A 26,014-nucleotide genomic window follows, 5' to 3' on the forward strand; every position below is an offset into this window, starting at 1 on the left:
CCTCTTGATGTTAGCTAAATATTTATTTTCACTAAATATACATATATGAAAATATATGCTATATGCAAATTGTAATCATGCATCTAACATCGTACATGAACATTAGATGATGTCCATAGAGAACCTTTAAATTAACATCACTGTTACCCTGAAGAAAACTGACAGGTTCTGAAGCAGGAGATGGAAGACCCTGATCAATGTAGAAATTTTCAAAGGTAAACTCAACTGGAATCAAATACTGCTTAGAGAGAAAATTATTTCTAAATTTATATTTAAATACATTGTGAAAGAATAATTTTAGAATAAGTGTATTGTGCAAAAATAGGAACACAAGAAGATATGTGCATACGCAAGAAGAAATTCAAGGTAAGGAAATACATTCATTTGTGTCATTTACATGCTTCCATACTTTAATGTGTCCATTCTATGCAGAGATATATGGCAACTCTTTCCTTCTGTCCCTCTTTCTTTCTCTCTTTCTTTATTTCATTCTTTCTTTTTTGTCAGTAAAGAACAAATCTTTCTATTTAATGTTTTTAATAATTCTATTTTACACCAGATTAACACTTGTCTTTAAGCATTTTAAATTTAAAGGTGAAGTATGTAATTTCTTTCTTTTCTATGTTAAGAGCCACAAATAAGCCATTTGTTGGGTGATTTGCTCTGTTTGAGCATCCCAACAAAATCAAATCAGCAACATTGACTCAACAAATGGCATTAGTTTGAGGTGTGAAGATAGGGGCATGTTAAGGAAAGCTTTTTAAAGTCACCATGAAATCAAAACAAACCATTCATTTTTATGGAATATTGTTTATTATAAATGATTTATCCATGCACATCATTATTTAAAAAAAAAAAATCATGTGCCCTCATATTCTTTAATCAAAATGTCTTCCCCTCCCTCTTGCAACAACGTCTCTAATGACGTGTTTACTGCAAGAGGGTGGGACAACCTGTCACTCACATGAGATTACAGCAATAGCAAACAACAGAGATCCAATCAATTCCTGATGGAAGTCCTGCCCTACATTTTTTTTTTTTTTCTTGTTCAAGAAGCTGTTTCACAGCAATCATCGCAACTTCTGTTTAATGCTGACTTTAAAATCATTATTGTTTAAATAATTTATTAACCCCCAGGTCACATTAGATTCACTGATGTAGGCCCGCACTCAGTACACTTAGAATGGGGAGATCCAGATGTGGCTGCGAATGGACGACAAAAATTCCAAATCAAATGGAAACATGAGGGAAGAACATTTTCTGAAACAACACATGAAAATCATTTTGAGATAAAATCTCTTTTACCGGACACGACTTACAACATCACAGTAGTGGCAACTGAGGACAACTCCAGGAGTTTCTCTGCATCTGTGCATACAGGTATATTGCTATCTACATTTCTAAAGTACATTATACAGATTATATATGTTTACTCATGTTTTTTTTTTTTTTTTTTTTCCTTCCTGAAGCAATACCAGCACCTGAGAACTTTGAATATGTCTCAGTGGACACAACAACTATATTATTAAGATGGACATCACCTCATAAATTGGATCCCAGACTTTACAAATTCCAAGTGATACTGTATAAAAATGAAGAAGAAACACAATCAGTTGACGTGAAATCAAATTCAAATGAAACTTTAATGGTAGGCCTTCTTCCTGCCACTGAATACAAAGCTACAATAAACACAATACTGGATGATGACAAACAGAGTGAACCAGCAGTTTTAATGGTCTATACAAGTAAGTTGCTTCAGGAGCCTATAGTGAATTAATTCTCATAACACTTAACACTCCGAAAATGCACAATTAAAATTCTAGGCGCAAAATGAAATGGTGTTTTATAATCTCTGCAGAGCCACTCCCACCAGAAAATTTGCAAATAAAACATGGTGCTACTTCTGCTTATCTGAAATGGACTGATCCCATCACTGATGACAAGATCAAGCACAGATTCCGGGTGGTCTGCAGTGACGAAGCCAATACAATAGAATCATTTACAGATGTGGAAGAAGAAAATATATTAAGTTTACAAACAGGAACTAAATATACCTTCTCAGTCTACACTTTAGTTGAATCAAATGATGAAGTCCATGAGAGCCTTCCTGTAAAACTCACACGATGCACAAGTAACTTACTATTTTTGTCTACATCAAATAATAATAGTCAATACTACCTTGCTGAAAATACCATCCATTCTGAGTTTGGTCCCTGTAAAACCAAACGTCAAATGTAACAACAGTCAAATGTACTAAAACAAAAACAAAAGTTCACTCAATAATTAATGAAATTTCACTTTGAAATTGCACTTAATAGAAAAACGTTGTGTGAAAATTGAAAAAGTTGCAGTCAAAAGTGGAGGCAGATAAACATGAACTGAAATTAAATAAGTTCATAGTACTTATTATTATTGGTTTTGGATTAAGGATTGAAGCAACTGACTCTTCATTGAGTATTAGGTTTTATGGTTTTTATTGGTGTTTTCTACAGCTCAAACAGTAGATCATGGTGCTAACAATGCTGGTCTTTTCAGCAAAGGAACAAATTGACACAATCATTTCTTAACAAGCAGATAAATAAACTGCATGACCTTGCATTGCAGATGTAAATATGGAATCTGTATTAATGGAATTGGGACTACAACGCCATCTGAGGGATAAACTGACTTTAAAGTCTGTGTTGGAATTAAGAAAACCATCAGATGGGGGCCAAATTGCACTCGGTTTCAGATCTTTGCCGTGGCTTTTCCTCAGAAAGCTCATGATGGTCAATTCTTCAGCGAGAATTATAAAATGTGCTTCAAAGATTAACTCTGAAACGCCTGAACAGAAAAGCATCAATATCATTAAGTCATCTACTGATGTTTTCAGAGATCAGCAAGGAATCAATCCGCTAGATTTGATCACAGCTCTGTTCCACTGTGCCGATCCTTTCCTACAGCAAGAAATGGCTCTAAAAATGTCAATGTGTCAGTTCTCTGTGCCTTTGCTGCTGCCAAACTGTGACACAAATGAGTGCACTCTGATGCTTTGGGCTTTGAGGGACATAACTAAGCAGTTTAGATCTTATTCATCGGATGAGGACAGTTTGGAGGAAAACAGTATTGTGTTAACTGATTTGCCCCTGATCTCTTTCGTCAGACTAGGAAAAAGTGACTTGTCCAAATCTGAGTTTCTAAACAAACTTCTCAGCAACAATCAGCAAAATCATGACACTTTTGTTCATAGGAAACTGGTAAATGGGAACATTCCAAGAAAGATCTCTAATGGTCTTGTTGAAATAAGCTGGTATCTCCCTGCAGGGGCAAAGAGAAACATTGACATTTTCAAAGAACCTGTAGCTGTGGCTAATCTCCGTGGGGATATTTCTGATTTTGAGGTTCAATTTGCCTTCCTGAGCCAAACATCCTCTGCAGTTTTTCTGTTCTGTGATGATTTGGATTCAAATCAGACATTTCTGAATTCCCTGCAACTCAAATCAACATTGGTTCTGGTTTGCATCACGAACAGTCCAACTTTAAGAGACAGTTTGTCACATATTAAGCTTAAACCACACTCAGTAATCTTCAAAGATAAGAACATGAATGATGCAGAATTTGTTGTTATACTACAGAAGTCTGTTGCTAAAATACTTGCAGATTCCACAAAAGTGAGCATTAAAAAGATGTCAAACGTCGCACCAGATCTGGGGATTCTTGTAGATGAAAACAATCCCATTTGTCAAGATACAAAGAAAATGGCAGACCTGATCACACAAGAGATCACAAATATACCTGAATATAAAGTGAAGGAACTCCCTTTGCAAGGGAAACTGTGGAAAGAGTTGTCCAAACTGGAGAAAGAGATGTGCCGCCTTAAAAAGGCAAAGAAAGAAAACATTGAGTACTACAAGAGTGAACTTAAAAGTCAAATCCAAATTCTGAAAAAGAAGCAAGGAAGCAACGACATGAGAGAAGCAATATCCCACTTCATTTCTGGCCTCAGCTGCTCCCAGAATGAACAGCTATATTTTCTCAAATGGATGAAGATCAATTTGTATCAACTTACAAGAAAGCACCTGTCACGGCTTGAGAAGCAGTATATGGAAGTATGTAAGGATCTCACAGAAGACAAAGAATGTCTCAGGGATCTGGAAAATGAGATTGCCAGCAGCTCTTTAGGAGTTCCACACTTTATGAGAGAGTTAAGTCAACTTTATGAGTCAGCACACTTCCAAGGAAATTGGGAGTACAGTTACCTGAAGAAACTGCCAGAAATATGTGCTCAATTGATGCTGACTGGGTTTCCTCTAGAACTTATTGATGGAGACGCATCAAACATTCCATTGACATGGATTAGAGATGTGCTTACAGCACTTAACAAACTGACAACACCTCACAACAGAATACGAGTTGTTACGGTTTTAGGAGTTCAAAGCACTGGGAAGTCTACTCTCCTCAACACAATGTTCGGAATTCAGTTTGCTGTTAGCAGTGGAAGATGCACAAGAGGCGCCTTCATGCTTCTAATAGGCGTATCTGAGGAATTCAGATCAGAGCTTCAGTGTGACTATATCCTTGTGATTGACACTGAGGGGTTAAAATCAGACCTAGAAAAGCAAACTGATAGTTACGAGCATGATAACGAACTTGCAACTGTGGTTGTTGGGCTTAGCGATATTACTATTGTCAACATTGCCATGGAAAATGCAACTGAAATGAAAGACACTTTGCAAATTGTTGTCCATGCCTTTCTCCGCATGAAAGAGGTGGGGAAAAGGCCCTGTTGTCATTTTGCACACCAAAACACAGCAGATGTTGGTGTGCATGAAAAGACTATGAGAGAGAGAAAGGTTTTCTTGAAACAACTAGATGAAATGACACAAGCAGCTGCTAAAATAGAGAAAAAGGGCAACAACAGGAAGTTTACAGACATTCTAGAGTATAACATTGATAAAAACAATTGGTACATACCAGGATTGTGGCTTGGAGTTCCCCCAATGGCACCTGTTAGTACTGGTTACAGTGAGGAGGTGAATAACTTCAAGAACAGCATACTTGATGTTTTCAAGGCAACAAAAGTCCCAGCACAGAATTTCATGGAATTTGGAGAAATGATACAAAGTCTCTGGAAGGCTGTCCAGTTTGAAAACTTTATTTTCAGTTTTCGCAACAGCCTCGTCGCTGAAGCCTACTCCAAACTTTGTGTTGACTTTAACACTTGGGAGTGGGCCTTCAAGAAGCACATGATTTCTTGGTACACAAAATTTGAAACCAAAATCACTAACATGAGCGTAATGTCAGTGCAGTCAACAGATGCACTTACCATTGATGGCATGTTAGCTGACTTGAAACTTGAAGCTGCTGCTGAGCTTGACAAAGAGGAGAAAATTCTTTTTGATAAAATTCAGCAATACTTTGAAAACAAGGAGGCAAATGTGCATCTTGTTGAAAATCAGAAGGAGACCTTTTTAAATAGTGTACGGGGCCTTCGAAGGGAGACTGAAATGTATTTAAAGAACAAACTGGAGAATGCTGTTTTGATACAGAAGGGAATTGCAAAGGTGGAAATTATTAAGCAAAAGCATAGGGATACCATGCAAGACAAAGTGCTCAATTTGATCAGCATCTTCAGGAAGAGAAGAAACAGTCTCTCTGAAAGTGAACTAGATGAGGAATTTGAAAAAATGTGGTATGCCATTGTAAAGAAGTATTCCTTCACAGCTCTACCAAGGCAAGATGTGGTAAAGGAAACCTACAGACTTTTACACAATAACTTGGAAATGAAAAGTGGAGCAGTACGTGAGATGCTATCAAATATCATCAGTCTAGATCAGTGTGGCACTGGACCCTTTTTTGTAAAGGCTGAAACAGGGAATATATCTCAAACACTCTCACATTATCTTCTACCTGAACAAAGGGATAAAAGAAACTATTTAACACAATTGGTATGTGAAAGAATAATCAATAACAGCAAAGCATTAATTAGTTGTAGAACAAGAGCAAAATCAGACTATGTTAGCGCTGACATACAAGGCCTATTGTGCTTCATTGACAAATCTATGGAAAACTGCAAGGATCCACAGATAAGCCCTGAAATCGAAGCATCTCTCAAGATCCACATTTGCGGGATTGCAGCAAGAGCTTTCCAGAAAATGCATGATGACTACATACAGAGAAGTGACACTTTAAAATCTCTGGAAAGGTTCAAGGAGCAATGGTTAGCTGACTTTAAAGACCTCTACTACCAACGAGACCAGTGTCTGAACAAGGCAGAGATGTGTGCCCGGCAATGCTTCGCCCCTGCTGTGATGGAATACATCCAGAAACGTCTTGGACCTGACATTGTGGATGAAATGTTGACAGGAAAAACAGCTGTTAATTTTAGCACACGGTCATTTTTCCAGTTTTCGCTTTTAAAACAACTGCTTCAGGATGAAGACTTCAACAATATTTTGGAGTATGTGGAAAACTATGAGAAATTTGTAACTGAGTGGATTTCAGAGAGGATTATTGAACATTTTTCAAAGGATGATGCTTTTCTCAAGTTAGAGATGAAACATTTGGATATAATCATCAACAAACTCAAGGAAGCTGTAAGAGCACAGAAAGAGGCAGACATCCACCGTAGTAATGACGTTCAAGTAAGAACAAACATCCACAGTTTTGTGACCAAAGTCTTCAGAAGTCTTAATAAAGAGCTGGTCATACCAACTGACACCCTCAGTCCAACTCTGGTTTTAAACAACTCGGACCCTGCTGGGTTTGCAGAGTGCCTTATATCAGCAATAGACAAAGTGCATCAAAGCTTAAAAGATCAGTTATATAGAGAAAACGATGTAAGGGAAAAACTAACCAGACTCTCACTGAACAGACCTCAAGAGGAGCTCTTCAGCAGAGTGTTTGGCTGTGGGAAAAAGTGTCCATTCTGCAAAGCACCGTGTGAAGCTGGAGGAAAAGAACATACTGAACATTTTGTCTCTATCCATCATCCACAAGGCATTGGTAACTGTAGGAGGATTCCAGATGGAAAACTAATTCCTGACATATGCTCATCTCTTGTTGTCAGTAAAAAAGAATTCCGCCATCAAGACACAGGGTATCAGTGGCATCCATATAAAGAATACAGAGAGATCTATCCAGACTGGAAGATACAGCCTGACACTAGTATTGAGGCCACTGACTTCTGGAAGTACATCTTTGCTAAGTACAACACAAAATTTGCTGTAAGATACAATGCTGGACCAGCGGACATACCTCGTGATTGGTATAACATATCTGTACATCAGGCAAATAAAAGCTTGGAAGATACATTCTTAGTGAGAACACACCCAAAAAATAATTCCTAATGTAGGACAATATCAACACAAGTAGAGGTGAACTGGAGAGGTACTTAGACCATATTGAGCCACTGAGCAAAGAACTTGACTTGACCCTGGCTTACTCCAGGTGGATGTACATTTTTCTTTAGATAACACTGAATGTGTGACACACCAGGCTTCAGGCTTTAATTAGCTGAGAGGTTTCTTTTCCATTGCATAAACACATAACAAATTTCAATACACTATGTATTGCAATTTTAACATACTTTCAAATGCATACTAATTGAAAACATTTGCCAAATTGATGATTCTAAATAAGAGAAAAAAGTGAAGGATAATGTACAGTCAAAAGCACTGTCAGAAAGAAAAAAATCCTTTACCTTTAGGCAGAGCCATATATAGACATTTTGAGGGGCAGTGGACCAAACCAAGAAAAGGACCCCAAGCATTTTTAACCTCCCTATACTCTCCTCATTTTGTGTGTCTCTGTGTTTGTGTTCTGAATGTGACAGATATTTCTGAATTAAAAAAAAAAAAAAAAAAATGCTGTTATATTTTCACCAATCATTTTGTATATGTGGGGGGTGGTGGTGGGGGTTCTGCATTGCAAATGTGTTCATATCTGTGGTCTGCTTTGTGACTGATTTTTTTATATGACCACCAAAAACAAATCCTCGTTTTATTGAATTTCCCATTCATTATTTTACTTTTTTTTAACATCTACAAAATCTAGTATTTTTTACTAGACTGAGGTCTATTTCATGACTGTCGATAACTGAGACATAAGATGACGTGAGTTGCGTTTGTATGAAACGGGAGAGAGTTTGATACGGGGGCTGTTCAACGATTAATCACGATTAATCGCATCCAAAATAAAAGTTTGTGTTTACATAATATATGTGTGTGCACTGTATAAATTTATTTTGTATTTATAAACACATACATATACATAAGAAAAATATAAAATATAAAAATCAAAAAATATTTATGTATATTTTAAATTATATATAAATATCTACATGTAAATATTTCTTAAATATATACGTTTGTGTATGTGTTTCTAAATACAAAACAAATATGCATAGTACACAAACATAAATTATGTAAACACAAACTTTTATTTTGGACGCGATTAATCGTGATTAATCGTTGAACAGCCCTACGAGAGACATGAAAGTAATGCTAGTTTTAGTACCTGGATGAGTTGACTGATTTACAGCATTGCCATATTAGGAAATATCAGACCGCAAATTGGCCAATCAGAATCAAGTATTCCAGAGTTCAATTCATTGAAAAAAAATGGACAAAAAAAAAAAATGCAGAGCTGCACGATTAATCGTTAAAAGATCGCAATCTCAATTCAAACACAAAATTATTCCTAAATGACAATGATTCGGCTATGCCTAAACCTGACAATTGCAATCACAGCACTTTTGCAGACCCAGACAGAGCAGTAGGTTCAGGGGTAGGGGGATAGAATATACAGTTTGTACAGTATAAAAACCATTACGCCTATGGAATGTCCTCACTAAGATAGCAAAACAAACCTGTGTGTGTGTGTGTGTGTGTGTGTGTGTGTGTGTGTAATGTAACCTTCTACTTTTAAATATTTTTCTTTAAATACTTTGGTCAGTTATTATTTCAAATAAATAATATAAATTTGCATAAATTATTCTTAAACTGACCAAAGTATTTAAAGGGAGAAGGTTACATTAAAAACATTTTTTTTTGTGTGTGTATATACACACATTTATGTAAGAAATTATATCTTTTAAAAATGTACAGGTTTTATGGCTGTTGCAGATTTTACGAGCCAGCAGATGGTGTTGTTGTCGATACTCTGAGAAGATTTTCTCTGTACAGTCAGGTGGAATGCTGCTCGGAGCCCAGTTGTTCAAAAGTTTTAATCTGGATCAGAATGATCTGGAAATCCAATGTTTTGCTATCCAGGATCAGGTAATCCATCTTACTTTTGTGCCGGTTTTTCACAGTAAAATCGGTTGGATCACCCTGATCCAGATACACAGTTTTTCAGATTACCAGATCTTGAATTACCAAATTAATGCTCTAAATGGGTTTACATTTCACACTACTAGCTATATAAAGAACATGAGGTAGAATAATCAATGTGGGGCCACTTTAAGTGTTTTTATTTGAAGAAACAGAAAACAGCACAATAAAACAGTACAAACATCCCTTTCCATTTTCATTTTCCTTTAAACAGTCAGACCCATACGGAGCCCCTAAAGGGATATGGTGATGGGAAAAAATATTAGATGGGAGAAAAAAAATATATTTCAATGTTTATTGTGTTTTCAGAAAAATTTTGCGTTGGGCTCACTCGAGAAACTTTACATACTAAATATATACTAAAAATATATAAGGCTTAATATGTAGCCTAATGTGTGTGTACTTTACATATTTTATCACTATAAACAAATCAAAATATAAAAAATATGTATACTACATATATAACTTATTACATTATGAATCCTAGGGTCAGCATAATCCTGATTTTTTGGATCAAAGTTATTCCAATCTTGCTAAAAAAGTTTTGAACAACACAAACCAAAGGTTTGTTCCAGATGAAAACCAAGATTGGATTACGTAATCTAATCCAATTTCAGAATCCTTTTTTCTTTTGAACAACCCATTTTCAAGATTTGATCCAATTCGATCAGATTACTTTTGAACAACTGGGCCCAAAGCTTCATATCCCCACCCCTTCCTAAATCAGCTAGGAGCATAAATGTCCAAAATACTGACAAATAACCATTATTCTAATACATTGCCTTAGCAATCATGCTTTTTTTTTTGTGCTGGAAAACAGATTAATCCTTCACCTGCTTCTTTTCCTTGACAAAGAATTATTGACAAGATTGCATTGGCTAACAAATTCACAATGCCCTAAATTTGACTAGTCACTTTGACCTTTCATTCCTGACTTTGAAACTATGTGCTTTTCACATTAAGTAAATACAATTAAAGTTATTGGTCTGTCAAAATCACATGAATGCAGTCAGTTATGCAATAGTATTGATTCAATGAGGAAGTACTGCCAATTCACGAAAAATGCTGCCTTGGTGACCCGAACTAATAAAATGTGAAAAAATATAATTTGATGAAAAGGTATTGTTTCAATATGCCTTTTAAATGCCTTTTAAAAATTCAGTACTTGTAAAAAGCAGATATTGTAAGCACTTCACCTTGAAACATTTTATGCTTTCATTCAGGCCTTGAATGTTATATTATGCATTATAATCAAACCATGCATGTAATACTCTGTATATGAATATATGTAGGTGTTCAAAGATATCCTGAAGGTGGTCACAACTGCACACACTGTGGGAAAGACACTGATAATTGACCAGGCCTGTTTCATCAGGCATAATTCTGTTTACTGTAAATCACGTGCTTTGTCAAAGTTTATTCAGTCAGTGAATTCTCAGCATGGCTGCAGTATTTGGCCCCTTCTGGAGAACATTTTCTGTGCTGGTCCAACCAGTTTGTTGGTATTAAGGGGAAAACATCTGTAGCACATAACGCAAGAGGACATATTTGTAATACTTTTTGTAGATGTAAATGTAGTTTGAAAGAAGGTGAAGCATTTCGGGGAAAGACAGTGATCACATTTGCCAGAAAACATGAGGAAAATGCATATTTTCATAAAACCAGCACATAAACCATGAATGGGGGGGGGGGGGGGGCTGTGTGCATGGGAATGCGGGGGCACCTCAAAGGGCACATTAACGATCAAAGGGGCAGGGGCTCAAAAAAAACCCAATCCCACCCACCCCCGCTGTGCACGCCACTGCATGAATGAGTTCGTAAAAAAAATGATTGTTGTTTTAACTTAAAAAACTTAAGTTACCTGGTTGTATTAAAATTTAAAATTTTGAGTTCAATAAAATTAAAAATGTAAGTTAATACAATGAAGGAGATTGGGATAATTAACAGAAACTCAAAATATTGTTATCTGAACTAGTTTAATTATCTAAGTTGATTTGGAGTTTTGATAAGAAATCATGAAAATCAGCCCCAGAAAGGTGGTAAAGTCTCGTAAAGACATCATTAAAGTAATCCATGTGACTCTAATGGTTAAACCTCAATTTTCTGAAGTGTTAATGAAGTGCTTTTTTTGCACAAAATACATCATTTTTTACTTTATTTAGAAAATATTAATCTCCAACGTGCGTTCACACAACAACGTCTGCTCTCACATCACCATAATACGCATGCATCATGGGTGCTCTTGTGAACGTGCGTTGGAGATTAATATTTTGTAAATAAAATGGTAAATTGTTTTTTGCGCAAATGAACGTGTTGCTTCATAAAATTGAGGTTAAAGGGGACCTATTATGCAAAATTCACTTTTGCATAGTGTTTGGCTATAAATGAGTGTTGGCAGTATGTGTACACAACCACCCTATAATGATAAAAATCCACCCACTCCTTCTTTTTTTTTAATCCCCATAAATCATAAGCAGTGTCTCAGAACAAGCCGTTTGCAGGTTCCTGGCAGTATGACATCACATTAGCCACAGGCCCCGCCCACGAATGTTGACAGACACTGCAGTTTTAACATAGAACCGCCCTGGGCAAGTTCACAGCGAGTTGTACACAGTCCGCCATTACTACACTGACGAGAATGTCTCCCAAGAGTTTTAGGTGTTCTGTAGCTGGATGTATTAATCCACATAGCTCTCTCCATTTACTCCCTAAATCTGAGCCGCTGAAGATGAGGTGGATTAATTTTGTTTTTGAAGAAAATGCTCCCTCAACTCTACCGAAATTTGTTTATGTCTGCGCGAATCATTTCACGCTGGACTTATTTGTGAACAAATGTCAATACAAAGGGACAATACAAAACAGAGGTTGTGCTAAAAATTTGTTACTCAAGGATAGATCAGTACTGTTCGTGATCCAGCTTAACGTTACAGTCTCCAGAGTGATACTGGACACGGCAGTAATGAAGGTGAGAGCACCTTATTACAGTTCATCGGAGTTGATTTACGGATATAAAGTTTACCAGTTTATTAAGCACCACCCGGAAAGGCATAAGGTCTTTATATATTTGTTTACTGTTAATTGTAACGAGTGTTTCTGTGTAATTCGCTATGTATGTTGATGATAACGCAAGGGAGAGAGAGTTTATGGACAATATTTTAATGCACACTTGCACTGTGTTTTATTAAGCTCTTACATTGATTTTCTAGAGTGAAAACAGACGCTTCATCTTTTGTGTGAAGTACAATAAACGTCATAAAACTCATCGGTAAAGTCGAACAGGGTCCGGTACAACAGGCTTGTACTAATATAGTGGATAAAAACAAGAAGACAATATAAGTTATAACCGTAATTGAACTAAACTATACCTGTTCTTTCTCCATGCAGCATATATTCGCAGTTTCTGACATTATAGTGCGTCCTGACTGACTCCTTGCACCGGAGAATGAGCTCTTGAAGCTCCGCCCTCTTAGGCCGAGCGCAGCAGCTCATTTGCATTTAAAGGGCCCACACTGAAACGGCGTGTTTTTGCTCAACCCCAAAAAGTGGCAATTTTAACATGTTATAAAAATTATCTGTGGGGTATTTTGAGCTAAAACTTCACATACACACTCTAGGAACATCAGAGACTTATTTTACATCTTGTAAAATGGGGCATAATAGGTCCCCTTTAAACCACTGGAGCCACATGGATTACTATATTGATGTCTTTACTATCTTTCTGGGGCTTGAAAGTGGTAGTTGTGTAGGCTGTCAATGAAGAGACAGAATGCGCTCTGATTTCGTTAAAAATATCTTCATTTGTGTTCTGAAGATGAACGAAAGTCTTACGGGTTTGGAACGACATGAGTAATTAGTGACAGAATTTTCATTTTTGGGTGAACTAACCCTTTATGCTGCATTTATGTAAAAACACCTTTAGTCAATTTCCCTTTATACTATATACATTTTGCATTTCAATAAGCTAAAATTAAACAAATACATACCTTTTCACTTTGAAAGACCTTTCACTTTAACAGTGCGTGCTCACTGCCAAAAATTCCTCTGCATCAACTGAAAAAATTCTTGTGTCAGCAGGTCTGTAATTTGCTTCTTGATTTACGTTAATCTTACACTCTTCTCCCAGTTTACATTACCAAAATCTTCCTCATTCCTAACATTCAAAAATGTTAAGATTTTTTGTTCGTTTCCAGTAAGTGTAAACCAGTCTGACCAGTTAAACCCCCAAACCCCCAAACCCCCACACCTATGACAGGAACAGAGCTCATGTAATAAAAACCGAAAGTCTTACCTTGCTGGTTAGTGTATATAAGTGTCATATATTAGACAGAGACACATTGAGACCATCATTTTGTCTTTTGAATCTCAAGGAAGATGCAGCTCTCAAAATACACTGAATCAACCTGTGAGTATTATATAGTATATTCTTCATTTGAGTTAGTGTAGACTGTTTTTAACAGTTAAGTAAAATGTATTTAAAATTTAATCATGTTTCTCTAATATTTGTTTAAATATTATATAATCCAGATGCATAAATATTATTACATATTACATGAGTAGATAAGTAATTTTAAAATGAATATTTTTTAAATATTTTCACATTTTTCAAAGATTGAATGGGTATTAAATATTTACATGATGTCCATATAGAATATATGACTTACAATCAACATTATTATTAAAATATTACCTCAAAGAAAACTACAAGGCTTTGAAGCAAGAGATGGAGGACCATGATGAAAGCAGTGATATTCAGAGGTAAACTGAAATCAAATAAAGAAAAGAAAATTATTTTATATTATTTTAATTTTAAATACCTTGTGAATAAGTTTGTTTTGTGTAACAATAGAAATACAAGAACATACAATGATGAAGAAGAAGAAGAAACTGAAGGTATGGAATTAAATTCTTTTTAATCATTTACGTGTATTCATGCTTTAATGTGTAATTTCTCAGATTATGGGTAAACTATATGTTGTGTGTGGGATGATTTCCCTAAAACCTGTAAACACTGTTGCTCTATCGCACTATTAAAAGTTGATTTGTGCATCACAAAAAGGCCAAAGCAGTAACATTGGCAGAGAAATTACATGATTCATCTTTAACAAAAGCATTGATCTTTAATCTCTTTTCTAAATATTCTCCTCCCTCAGGTCACATTAGATTCACTGATGTAGGCCCGCACTCAGTACACTTAGAGTGGGGAGATCCAGATGAGGCTGCGAATGGACGACAAAAATTCCAGATCGAATGGAATAATGAAGAAAAAGATTATACTAAAACAACACATGAAAACCACTTTGAGATAAAACAGCTTTCGCCTGGCACAAGTTATAACATCACGGTAGTGGCGATTGAGGAAAAGAAGAGTTTCTCTGCATCTGTGCGCACAGGTAAACTTATAGCAAGCTGCTTACATTTGACATGTCAATTATATATGATAAAGTACAGTTTAAACTATAAAAGCTACATGATGCATTTTGTTACTTAATATAAGTTAAATAAACTGCATTTCAAGTTTATTTAAAGAAACTATTATTCTTTTATATTTGTCACTGTGCATTGTTTGGCTAAGAAAAATGGGATAAATGGGAGAAAAAGTGGCTGAGAAATGGGATCAAAATAGCTTTTTTTCTCTGGGTTTTGCAAATGAGAGGAAAAAGAGTTTTCATAACAGCAGAACCAAAGTCATGACAAGACCTAATATAAGTTGTTGTTATTCTTCATTCTTTACATTTTATGTGTATTTGAAGCACATTCTAAAGTCTTTGGGAAAGGATAGGATGTCAAATTTGAAAGGTTATCTGGGAAATGTCTTAAGGTTGCGATAGTCTTTTCTTCCCTATTGTGACCTATATCCGAGTGAAGTGGCTTCTTGAACAAGAAAAACTGTAAGTGAGACTTGATTTTGTCCATCGGCACTGATTGGATCATTGGATGGTTGTGGTTTGCTGGTGCTGTGATCACATGCAAAAAGAGAAGTTACATTGATTAAAGTCACTATGAAATCAAAATGGGCAATTCTTATTTTTATGAAATTTTGCAGTATTTATTATAAATGATTTATCCATGCACATGATTAGTTTTTTAAATAAATAGTCAAGGCAGGACAATCTGTCACTTACATGAGATTGAGGTCTCTGCAGAACAAAAGTTGGCGTTTTCAAACTGGTGGCTGTTTCTAAATCATGCAATGAAAATAATGACCTGACCCCACCCCTAATCAGAACCGTCACTGTGACGTGAGCAAATCACGCAGTTGAAAACGCCCCTCCATTATGGCCTCACCCACTGATCTGGTAACTCCCATTATTGTCCTGCAGAGACCTGTACTTGACTCACATGAGATCAAATCACAGCAATAGCAAACAACAACCATCCAAACAATTCCTGATAGACAAAATCTAGTCATTTTATCTTGTTTGAGAAGCCATTTCACTCAGATATACATCCCAATTGGGAAGAAAAGACTATCACAGCTTCCGTTTCATGCCATCTTTAAAGATTATGAGGGCACATGAATTAAAAAAAAAAAAATGATGCACACAAATAAATCATTTATAATAAGTACTGCAATATTCCATTAAAAAATGAGAAATGTCACATTTTAATCCCGTGTGGAGCAGTAGTGAACAGTAGTGGGGAACTCAACAGTCTCATTACATATTTGACTAACTCTGTTAAAAAAAAAAAGATGAAAATGTCTAATTCTCCTCACACTGTGGGCCCTATCATATATCTGGTGCAATGCGGCGCCAGGCGCGACAATTTTTTTGCTAGTTTCAGTCCGACGCAGTTATCATTTTCACGTCCTGCGCCAGGTTGTTAGAATGCATCTGCGCCCATTTGTGCGCCCATGGGAGTGTTGGTCTGAAAATGAGGTGTGTTCAGAGCACATTGTTGGTGTGTTGCTATTTTGAGGCAACTGAAATAGACTGCGCCATTGACCAACTGAAACCTGGTCTAAAGGTAATGGCGCAATATTTGTTTTGTTATTTAAAGAGCACTTTAGTAATATGCACCTATAGGCGGGTGCACAACGCGCGTACACTCTGCTTATTACTCATACAGGGGCGCACAGCAGCACGCAAACATGCCAAATATTACAAATTAAAAGGATTACAATGTAAAAGATTATTATTGTGTGCATAAAGATAAAAATGCTTTAGTGGAATCCGGCTTGTCCCGTTGATGGTCTACTCACGCGCTTTAACCTCGCGCACGAGCAGATCCGTTTCCTCACTACAGAAGCATTCCGTTTTTCTGCTTGCAAGTTCCACCATGTAAATAGTGAATCCGCCATGGCGCGAGTGCAACTGGCTTTTAAAGGGAATGGGAGACGAGACTCTGGTTGGTTTATTGCACACACCCATTACTCATTAAGAGAATATGGATAACCCTTTTAGACCATGCACCGGGTGCGCCCACCATTTTTCCTGTCCTTAAACTAGCAAAAGTGGATTTGCTAGAAAGTGCACTTACGTCATGCTCTATAGACCATGTGCTTAGATCATTAAAATAGGGCCCTATAATTTATACGTCTTTTACACTTTAATTTCACTAGTTTCTTCATATTTATAGCAATAGCTATCTCATCTATGGTGACTACTTAAATTTGAAAACACTCCTCAATGGTACATTATACTCTATTTAATCAATATGGGAAAAGCAAGAGTGCTGTTGTTCTGAATAATGCATGGTATAATTAAATTATTGAAAAATAGTGCTCAGTTGCTCACAAAAGGAGCTTGAATGTATCAGTGTCTTTGAACAAATCTGTTGAGTGAATGATTCATCAACTCACTCATAAAGACTTGTCGCCACCTACTGACGTAACAATATAACTTACACAAAAAGGCGCAAAGGTGGGTGGCACTATACTTTGTTTACTCATGTATTGTTTTTTTCCCCCTGAAGCAATACCAGCACCTGAGAATTTTGAATACGTGTCAGAGGATGCAACAACTGTAAAATTAATTTGGACACCACCTCAAAAAATGGATCCCAGTCTCTACAAATTCCAAGTGATTATGTATAAAAATGAAGAGAAAACAGAATCAGTGACTGTGAAATCAAATGAAAAAAACACTTTAATGGAAGATCTTCTTCCTGCTACTGAATACAAAGCTACAATAAACACGATACTGAATAATGGCAAACAGAGCGAACCAGCCGTTTTAATCATCCACACAAGTAAGCGACTGTATTAGGAGCCTGCGCATTTACAGCCAATGCTTTTTCATAATATTTAGCCAATGCACAAATGGAATTGCTATGCACAAAATGATATGATGTTTTATAATCCCCTACAGAGCCACTCCCACCTGAAAACATACAGATCAAAAATGATGCAACTTCAGTTTATCTGAAATGGATTGATCCTATCATTGATGACGAGATTCCTCACAGATTCAGGGTGATATGGAGAAGCGAATCCAATGCAGTGGAAGCTTTTACAGATGAGGCAGAGTTAAATGTGTCAAGTTTAAAACCAGGAACTGAATATTCCTTCTCTGTCTGCACTGTAGTTGAGTTAAATGGCACAAAACTTGAGAGTGCTCCGGTTAAAATCACACATCGCACAAGTGAGTTACTGTTTTTTCTTAAACAAATAATAAGGCCAATATGACTTGGTTGGTTTGTGATGGTTAGAGCTAGTTTGGTGCTTCCTGTTGCTCAAACAGTATAGCATAACGTTAATAATGTCAAGGGCATGTGTTCAATCCCCAAGAAAGACATGTACTGATCAGATTAATATCCTGAATGCATTTTAAATTGTTCAAAGCAGTGTGAATACAAAAGGAAGGCTAGTTATGAAGTTTGTTTGGGGCACCAGAATCCAAAATACAGGTGCTGGTCATATAATAAGAATATCATCACAAAGTTGATTTATTTCACTAATTCCATTCAAAAAGTGAAACTTGTATATTATATTCATTCATTACACACAGACTGATATATTTTAAATGTTTATTTCTTTTGATTTTGATGATTATAACTGACAACTAAGGAAAATCCCAAATTCAGTATCTCAGAAAATTAGAATATTACTTAAGACCAATACAAAGAAAGGATTTTTAGAAATCTTGGCCAACTGAAAAGTATGAACATTAAAAGTATGAGCATGTACAGCACTCAATACTTAGTTGGGGCTCCTTTTGCCTGAATTACTGCAGCAATGCGGCGTGGCATGGAGTCAATCAGTCTGTGGCACTGCTCAGGTGTTATAAAAGCCCAGGTTGCTCTGATAGTGGCCTTCAGCTCTTCTGCATTGTTGGGTCTGGCATATTGCATCTTTCTCTTCACAATACCCCATAGATTTTTTATGGGGTTAAGGTCAGGCGAGTTTACTGGCCAATTAAGAACAAGGATACCATGGTCCTTAAACCAGGTACTGGTAGCTTTGGCACCGTGTGCAGGTGCCAAGTGCTGTTGGAAAATGAAATCTGCATCTCCATAAAGTTGGTCAGCAGCAGGAAGAATAAAGTGCTCTAAAATTTCCTGGTATACGGCTGCGTTGACCTTGGACCTCAGAAAACACAGTGGACCAACACCAGCAGATGACATGGCACCCCAAACCATCACTGACTGTGGAAACTTTACACTGGACCTCAAGCAACGTGGATTGTGTGCCTCTCCTCTCTTCCTCCAGACTCTGGGACCCTGCTTTCCAAAGGAAACGCAAAATTTACTTTCATCAGAGAACATAACTTTAGACCACTCAGCAGCAGTCCAGTCCTTTTTGTCTTTAGCCCAGGACGAGACGCTTCTGACGCTGTCTGTTGTTCAAGAGTGGCTTGACACAAGGAATGCAACAGCTGAAACCCATGTCTTGCATACGTCTGTGCGTAGTGGTTCTTGAAGCACTGACTCCAGCTGCAGTCCACTCTTTGTGAATCTCCCCCACATTTTTGAATGGGTTTTGTTTCACAATCCTCTCCAGGGTGCGGTTATCCCTATTGCTTGTACACTTTTTTTCTACCACATCTTTTCCTTCCCTTCGCCTCTCCATTAATGTGCTTGGACACAGAGCTCTGTGAACAGCCAGCCTCTTTTGCAATGACCTTTTGTGTCTTGCCCTCCTTGTGCAAGGTGTCAATGGTCGTCTTTTGGACAACTGTCAAGTCAGCAGTCTTCCCCATGATTGTGTAGCCTACAGAACTAGACTGAGAGACCATTTAAAGGCCTTTGCAGGTGTTTTGAGTTAATTAACTGATTAGAGTGTGGCACCAGGTGTCTTCAATATTGAACCTTTTCACAATATTCTAATTTTCTGAGATACTGAATTTGGGATTTTCCTTAGTTGTCAGTTATAATCATTAAAATTAAAAGAAATAAACATTTGAAATATATCAGTCTGTGTGTAATGAATGAATATAATATACAAGTTTCACTTTTTGAATGGAATTAGTGAAATAAATCAACTTTTTGATGATATTCTAATTATATGACCAGCACCTGTACACAGTATTTGCTGGTCTTTGAGGATGAAGCATTTCACACAATCATTACTTGCCATGATTTGAAAGATATATAAACTGTATAACCTTGCATTTCAGACATAAATATGGAATTTGTGTTAAGAGAACTGGGACTACAAAACCACTTGAAGAATAAACTGACTTTACAGTCTGTGTTGGAATTAAGGAAATCATCAGATGAGGACCAAACTGCACATAGTTTCAGATCTTTGCCGTGGCTTTTCCTCAGAAAGCTCATGATGGTCAATTCATCAGCCAGAATTATAAAATGTGCTTCTAAAACAACTAACTCTGGAAACTCTACTGGTTTCTATGAAGATCAGCAAGGAATCAATCCACTAGATTTGATCACAGCTCTGTTCCACTGTGCCGATCCTTTCCTACAGCAAGAAATGGCTCTAAAAATGTCAATGTGTCAGTTCTCTGTGCCTTTGCTGCTGCCAAACTGTGACACAAATGAGTGCACTCTGATGCTTTGGGCCTTGAGGGACATAACTAAGCAGTTTAGATCTTATTCAGTGGATGAGGACAGTTTGGAGGAAAACAGTATTGTGTTAACTGATTTGCCCCTGATTTCTTTCGTCAGACTAGGAAAAAGCAGTGTGTCCAAATCTGAGTTTTTGAACAAACTCCTCAGCAACAATCAGCATCATCACAACACTTTTTTCCACAAGGAACTGGAAAATGGGAACATTCCAAGAAAGATCTCTAATGGTCTTGTTGAAATGAGCTGGTATCTCCCTGGAGGAAGGAAAACTAATGACAAATTTAAAGAGCCAGTAGCCGTAGCTAATCTCCGTGGGGATATTTCTGACTTTAAGACCCAATTCACCTTCTTGAGCCAAACGTCCTCTGCAGTTTTTCTGTTCTGTGATGATTTGGACTCAAATCAGACATTTCTGGAATCTCTGCAAATTAAATCAAAATTGGTTCTGATATGCACCACAGACAGTTCAACATCAGGAGACAATCTGACAACAATGTTCAAACCATACTCAAAAATCCTTAGGGATAGAAACATGAATGATTTTAAGTTTGTTGATACACTACAGAAGGCTGTTGTTGATATACTTGCAGATTCGACTAAAATGAGTATTGAAATGATTTCAAAGATCGCACCAGATATGGGGATTCTTGTTGATGAAAACAATCCCATCTGTCAAAACGCAAAGAAAAGGGCAGACCTGATCACACAAGACATCACAAATATACCAGAATACAAAAGGAAGGAACTGTCATTGCAAGACAAACTATGGAAAGAGTTATCCAAACTGGAGAAAGAGATGTGTCGCCTCAAGGCAACGAAACAAAACATTGAGCACTACAAGAGTGAACTTAAAAGTCAAATCCAGAAACTACAAAAGCAACAAGGAAGCAACGACATGAGAGAAACAATGTATCAATTCATCTCTGGCCTGAGCTGCTCACCAGATGAACAGTTATATTTTCTCAAATGGATGAAAATAAATTTAGATCATCTAACAAGAATTCACCAGTCAAGGCTTGAGGAGCAGAATAGGGAATTATGTAATAATCCCAAAGAAGATAAAGATAAAGATCTCAGAGATCTGGAAAATGAGATTACAAGCAGCTCTTTAGGAGTCCAACACTTCATGAGAGAGTTGAGTCAACTCTATGAATCAACACACTCCCAAAAAAATAAGAAGCACACTGCCCTGAAGAAACTGCCAGAAATATGTGCTCAATTGATGCTGACTGGGTTTCCTCTAGAACTTATTGATGGAGACGCATCAAACATTCCATTGACATGGATTAGAGATGTGCTTACAGCACTTAACAAACTGACAACACCTCGCAACAGAATACGAGTTGTTACGGTTTTAGGAGTCCAAAGCACTGGGAAGTCTACTCTCCTCAACACAATGTTCGGAATTCAGTTTGCTGTTAGCAGTGGAAGATGCACAAGAGGCGCCTTCATGCTTCTAATAGGCGTATCTGAGGAATTCAGATCAGAGCTTCAATGTGACTATATCCTTGTAATTGACACTGAGGGGTTAAAATCTCCAGAGTTGGCGAAACTAGCTGATAGTTATGAGCATGATAACGAACTTGCGACTGTGGTTGTTGGGCTTAGCGATATTACTATTGTCAACATTGCCATGGAAAATGCAACTGAAATGAAAGACACTTTGCAAATTGTTGTCCATGCCTTTCTCCGCATGAAAGAGGTGGGGAAAAGGCCCTGTTGTCATTTTGTGCATCAAAACACTGCAGATGTTGCTGTGTATGAAAAGACCTTGAGAGAGAGAAAGATACTCTTGAAACAACTAGATGAAATGACACAAGCAGCTGCTAAAATGGAGAAAATTGGCAACAAGAAATTTACAGACATTCTAGAGTATAACATTGATGGAAACAATTGGTACATACCTGGATTGTGGCTTGGAGTTCCCCCAATGGCACCTGTTAGTACCGGTTACAGTGAGGAGGTGAGTAAGTTGAAAGATGGGATACTTAACATTTTTAAGACAACCAAAGTCCCAGCACAGAATTTCATGGAATTTGAAGAATGGATACGAAGTCTCTGGAAGGCTGTCCAATTTGAAAACTTTATTTTCAGTTTTCGCAATAGCCTCGTTGCTGAAGCCTACTCCAAACTTTGTGTTGAGTTTAACACTTGGGAATGGGCCTTTAAGAAGCACATGATTACCTGGTACACAAAATCTGAAACCAAAATCACTAACACGAGTGTAATGTCAGTGCGGTCAAAAAACACACTTAATGTTGACAGAGTAATGGCTGATTTAAAACATGAAGCTACTAAAGAGCTTGACAAAGAGGAGGAAAGCCTTTTAGGTAAAATACAGCAATACTTTGAAAGCGAGGATGAAAATGTTCACCTTGTTGAAAATTATAAGGAGGACTTTTTAAATAGTGCAAAATGCCTTCGAAGAGAGACTGAGACAGATCTACGAAACAAACTGGAGAATGCTGTATTGATACAGAAGGGAATTGAAAAGGTGGAGGTTATAAGACAAAATCAAAGGGATACCATGAAAGAAAAAGTGCTCAACTTGATAAGTGCCTGCAGAAATACAAAAGACAACCTTTCTGATAGTCAACTAAATGAGGAATTTAAAAAAATGTGGGATGACATTGTGAAGCAGTTTTCTCTCACAGCTCTACCAAGTTGTGATTTGGGGAAGGAGACATACAGTTTCTTACACAGTAACTTGGAAACTAAAGGTGGAGCCGTGCGTGAGATGCTGTCAAATATCACCAGTCTAGATCAGTGTGGCACTGGACCTTTTTATGCAACGACTGTAAAAATGAATATATTTAAAAAACTCAAGAATTCCCTTCTGCCTGCACAGAGGAATAAAAAACACAAATTCATACAACGGTCATGCGAAAAAATAATAAATGAGAGCCAAGTATTAATTTCATCTAAAACAAGTGTAAAATCAGCCTACAGTGCTGAAATACAAGAACTGTTGTGTTTCATTGACAAAAAAATGGAGGAATGCGAGGATGCAGAGATAAGTCCTGAAATTGAAGCATCTCTGAAGATCCACATTTGTGGGATTGCAGCAAGAGCTTTCCAGAAAATGCATGATGACTACATACAGAGAACTGACCCTTTGACATCTCTTGAAAGGTTCAAGGAGCAATGGTTAGCTGACTTTAAAGACCTTTACTACCAACGAGACCAGTGTCAGAGCAAGGCAGAGATGTGTGCCCAACAATGCTTCGCCCCTGCTGTGATGGAATACATCCAGAAACGTCTTGGACCTGACATTGTGGAAGAAATGTTGACAGGAGAAAGAGGCTTTGCTTTTAGCACACGAACATTTTTCCAGTGTTCACTTTTAAAAGAACTGCTTCAGGGTGAAGACTTCAACAATATTTTTGAGTATGTGCAAAACTATGAGAAGTTTGTAACTGAGTGGATTTCAGAAAAGATCATTGAACATTTTTCAAAGGAAGATGCTTTTCTCAAGTTAGAGATGAAACATTTAAACACAATTGTCAGCCAACTCAAAACCTCTATTGAAAGTGCAAAGAGCATGACAAACAACAGCTGCAATTTTGTGACCAATGTATTCAAATGTCTTGATAAAGAGTTAGTCATACCAATTGACACCCTTAATGCTACTCTTGCTTTCAACAACTCAGACCCTGCTGAGTTTGCAGATTGCCTTAAATCATCTATAGACAAAATGCATCAGGCCTTAGCAGATGAGCTACGAGGAGAAAGTGATATAAGGGCTAAGCTAGCCAAACTCTCAATGAACAGACCTCAAGAGGTCCTCTTCAGCAGAGTGTTTGGCTGTGGGAAAATGTGTCCATTCTGCAAAGCACCTTGTGAAGCTGGAGGAAAAGAACATACTGAACATTTTGCCTCAGTTCATCGGCCACAGGGCATTGGTAATCGCTATTGGGTGCAAACAGATAAATTAGCTTCTGAGATATGCTCATCTATTGTTGCTAGTGAAACGTTATTCCACACAGGAGATAAGTGGCATCCGTGTAAAGATTACAGAGAGATCTATCCAGACTGGAGGATACAGCCTGACACTAGTATTGAGGCCACTGACTTCTGGAAGTACATCTTTGCCAAGTACAACACAAAATTTGCTAAGAGATACAATTTAAAACCATCAGACATACCTCGTGATTGGTATAAGATCTCTGTACATCAGGCAAATAAATGCTTGGATGATACATTTTTATTGAATTCACACAAATAATGACGATGGTTAATATCAGTAAATAACACAAGGTGATCTTGATAAGTACTGAAATCACTAACCAGGCCATTGAGCCTATGAGCATAGATTGACCCTGGCTTATGGGGATTTAAAATATTGCACAGCAATATATTATAATAACTACATGCTATGAAGCATTAGTTAAGCATTAGTAAATAGTCAATTCATCATTTATAAAGCATTAATAGACATTAGTAAGCAGTTTATAAATACACCTATAAATGCTTTGTTCTTGATTTATAAGCATATCTATACTGTGTTTAATTATTTTCGTACTTTATTAATGATCAATTTATCATTTCTAAAATAAGTATTACATTATTTACAAACCAGTTATTTAGGAGTTATCAGTGGTTCATAAAATCTTTTAGGAAGTGTAAGTAAATGATTAATAAACTATTTAAACAAACATTTATACATATTATTATTTAGACATATAGTAATAGTTACTCAGTGTGTTAATAAATGCTTTATTAATACATATAACCTACTGTAATTCATGATTAATTAAGGTAGTTATAAAACATTTAGAAATGGTCAGTTAATTATTGTTGTGAGCTCATCTAAAGTGAGGACTATTTATGCCTCATAAAGCTTTACAAAGGTAAGATAAAAAGTTATCTTCTGCGCTGCTGTTCTCTAATGTTTTAAAGTTAGTACTGAGGTAGTTTTGACACTGTGAACTATTTTACTATATTATTATTGTTTTATAAAACTTTTTGTTGTATTTTGGCACTCCTGTAATCCAGTGTTGGCACTGGTAAATTTTTATTCAGCAATGTTTACAGAAATTTATTTTTATTTCAGATTGCAAAGGCTTAGTTTCATTTAGTTTTCTGGAGGTGTACAGGAATTTTTATTTTCTGTGACATTGCAGAGGTTTATTTTTAATTTTATATCAAATTAACTGACACCTACTAAATGTTTTATAACTATCTGAATAATCATGAATTACAGTAGGAATATGTGTTAATAAAGCATTTATTAACACATTTATTAACTATTACTATATGTCTAAATAATAAGGTGCATAAATGTACATTTAAATAGTTTATTAATCATTTATTTACACTTTCTAAATGATCTTATGAACCACTGACAACTCCTAAATAACTGGTTTATAAATAATATAATACATACTTAATTAATGATCAATTTATCATTTCTAAATTATGAAAATACAATTATTAAACACAGTATAGATATTCTTATAAATCAAGAACAACGCATTTATAGGTGTATTTATAAACTGCTTACTAATGTCTATTAATGCTTTATAAATGATGAATTGACTATTTACTAATGCTTAACTAACGCTTCATAGCTTGAGTTATTATAAAGTGCTAGCTTTACCTTTAGATAACTTTTTTTTCTGAATGACAATCAAATCAGAAATATGGATTGGAATTTTGTGCATTGCATTTAAGTAAGTTACAAGTATGTAACCGCAATATTGGTTAACAAAGAAAAACATTTTTATTTTATTTTTATA

General features: G+C 36.4%; 2 protein-coding genes across 2 annotated transcripts; both read left to right on the top strand.

Moving 5' to 3' along the window:
• The first annotated feature begins 180 nt into the window (after nt 1–180).
• Nucleotides 181–7,828, top strand: LOC127501318 (interferon-induced very large GTPase 1-like). The gene is made up of 5 exons (XM_051873267.1): nt 181–199; nt 1,138–1,380; nt 1,470–1,745; nt 1,859–2,131; nt 2,605–7,828. Exons 1-5 carry the CDS (start codon nt 181–183, stop codon nt 7,326–7,328), a joined length of 5,535 nt encoding a protein of 1,844 aa, XP_051729227.1. The 3' UTR covers nt 7,329–7,828.
• A 6,439-nt stretch (nt 7,829–14,267) lies between these two features.
• On the top strand, nt 14,268–24,636 carry LOC127501319 (interferon-induced very large GTPase 1-like). The gene is made up of 5 exons (XM_051873268.1): nt 14,268–14,271; nt 14,462–14,701; nt 17,226–17,501; nt 17,621–17,893; nt 19,868–24,636. Exons 1-5 carry the CDS (start codon nt 14,268–14,270, stop codon nt 24,499–24,501), a joined length of 5,427 nt encoding a protein of 1,808 aa, XP_051729228.1. The 3' UTR covers nt 24,502–24,636.
• The last annotated feature ends 1,378 nt before the right edge of the window (nt 24,637–26,014 follow it).

Source organism: Ctenopharyngodon idella, chromosome 19 (genome assembly GCF_019924925.1).
Source record: "Ctenopharyngodon idella isolate HZGC_01 chromosome 19, HZGC01, whole genome shotgun sequence".
Taxonomy (NCBI): Eukaryota; Metazoa; Chordata; class Actinopteri; order Cypriniformes; family Xenocyprididae; genus Ctenopharyngodon; species Ctenopharyngodon idella.

Bases quoted from the DNA above. Each gene is read 5' to 3' on its own strand.
- LOC127501319 (XM_051873268.1), top strand. The intron at 14,702-17,225 runs GTAAACTTATAG...TTCCCCCTGAAG, and splicing joins CTCTGCATCTGTGCGCACAG to CAATACCAGCACCTGAGAAT. The intron at 17,894-19,867 runs GTGAGTTACTGT...CTTGCATTTCAG, and splicing joins TAAAATCACACATCGCACAA to ACATAAATATGGAATTTGTG.
- LOC127501318 (XM_051873267.1), top strand. The intron at 1,746-1,858 runs GTAAGTTGCTTC...TAATCTCTGCAG, and splicing joins AGTTTTAATGGTCTATACAA to AGCCACTCCCACCAGAAAAT. The intron at 2,132-2,604 runs GTAACTTACTAT...CTTGCATTGCAG, and splicing joins AAAACTCACACGATGCACAA to ATGTAAATATGGAATCTGTA.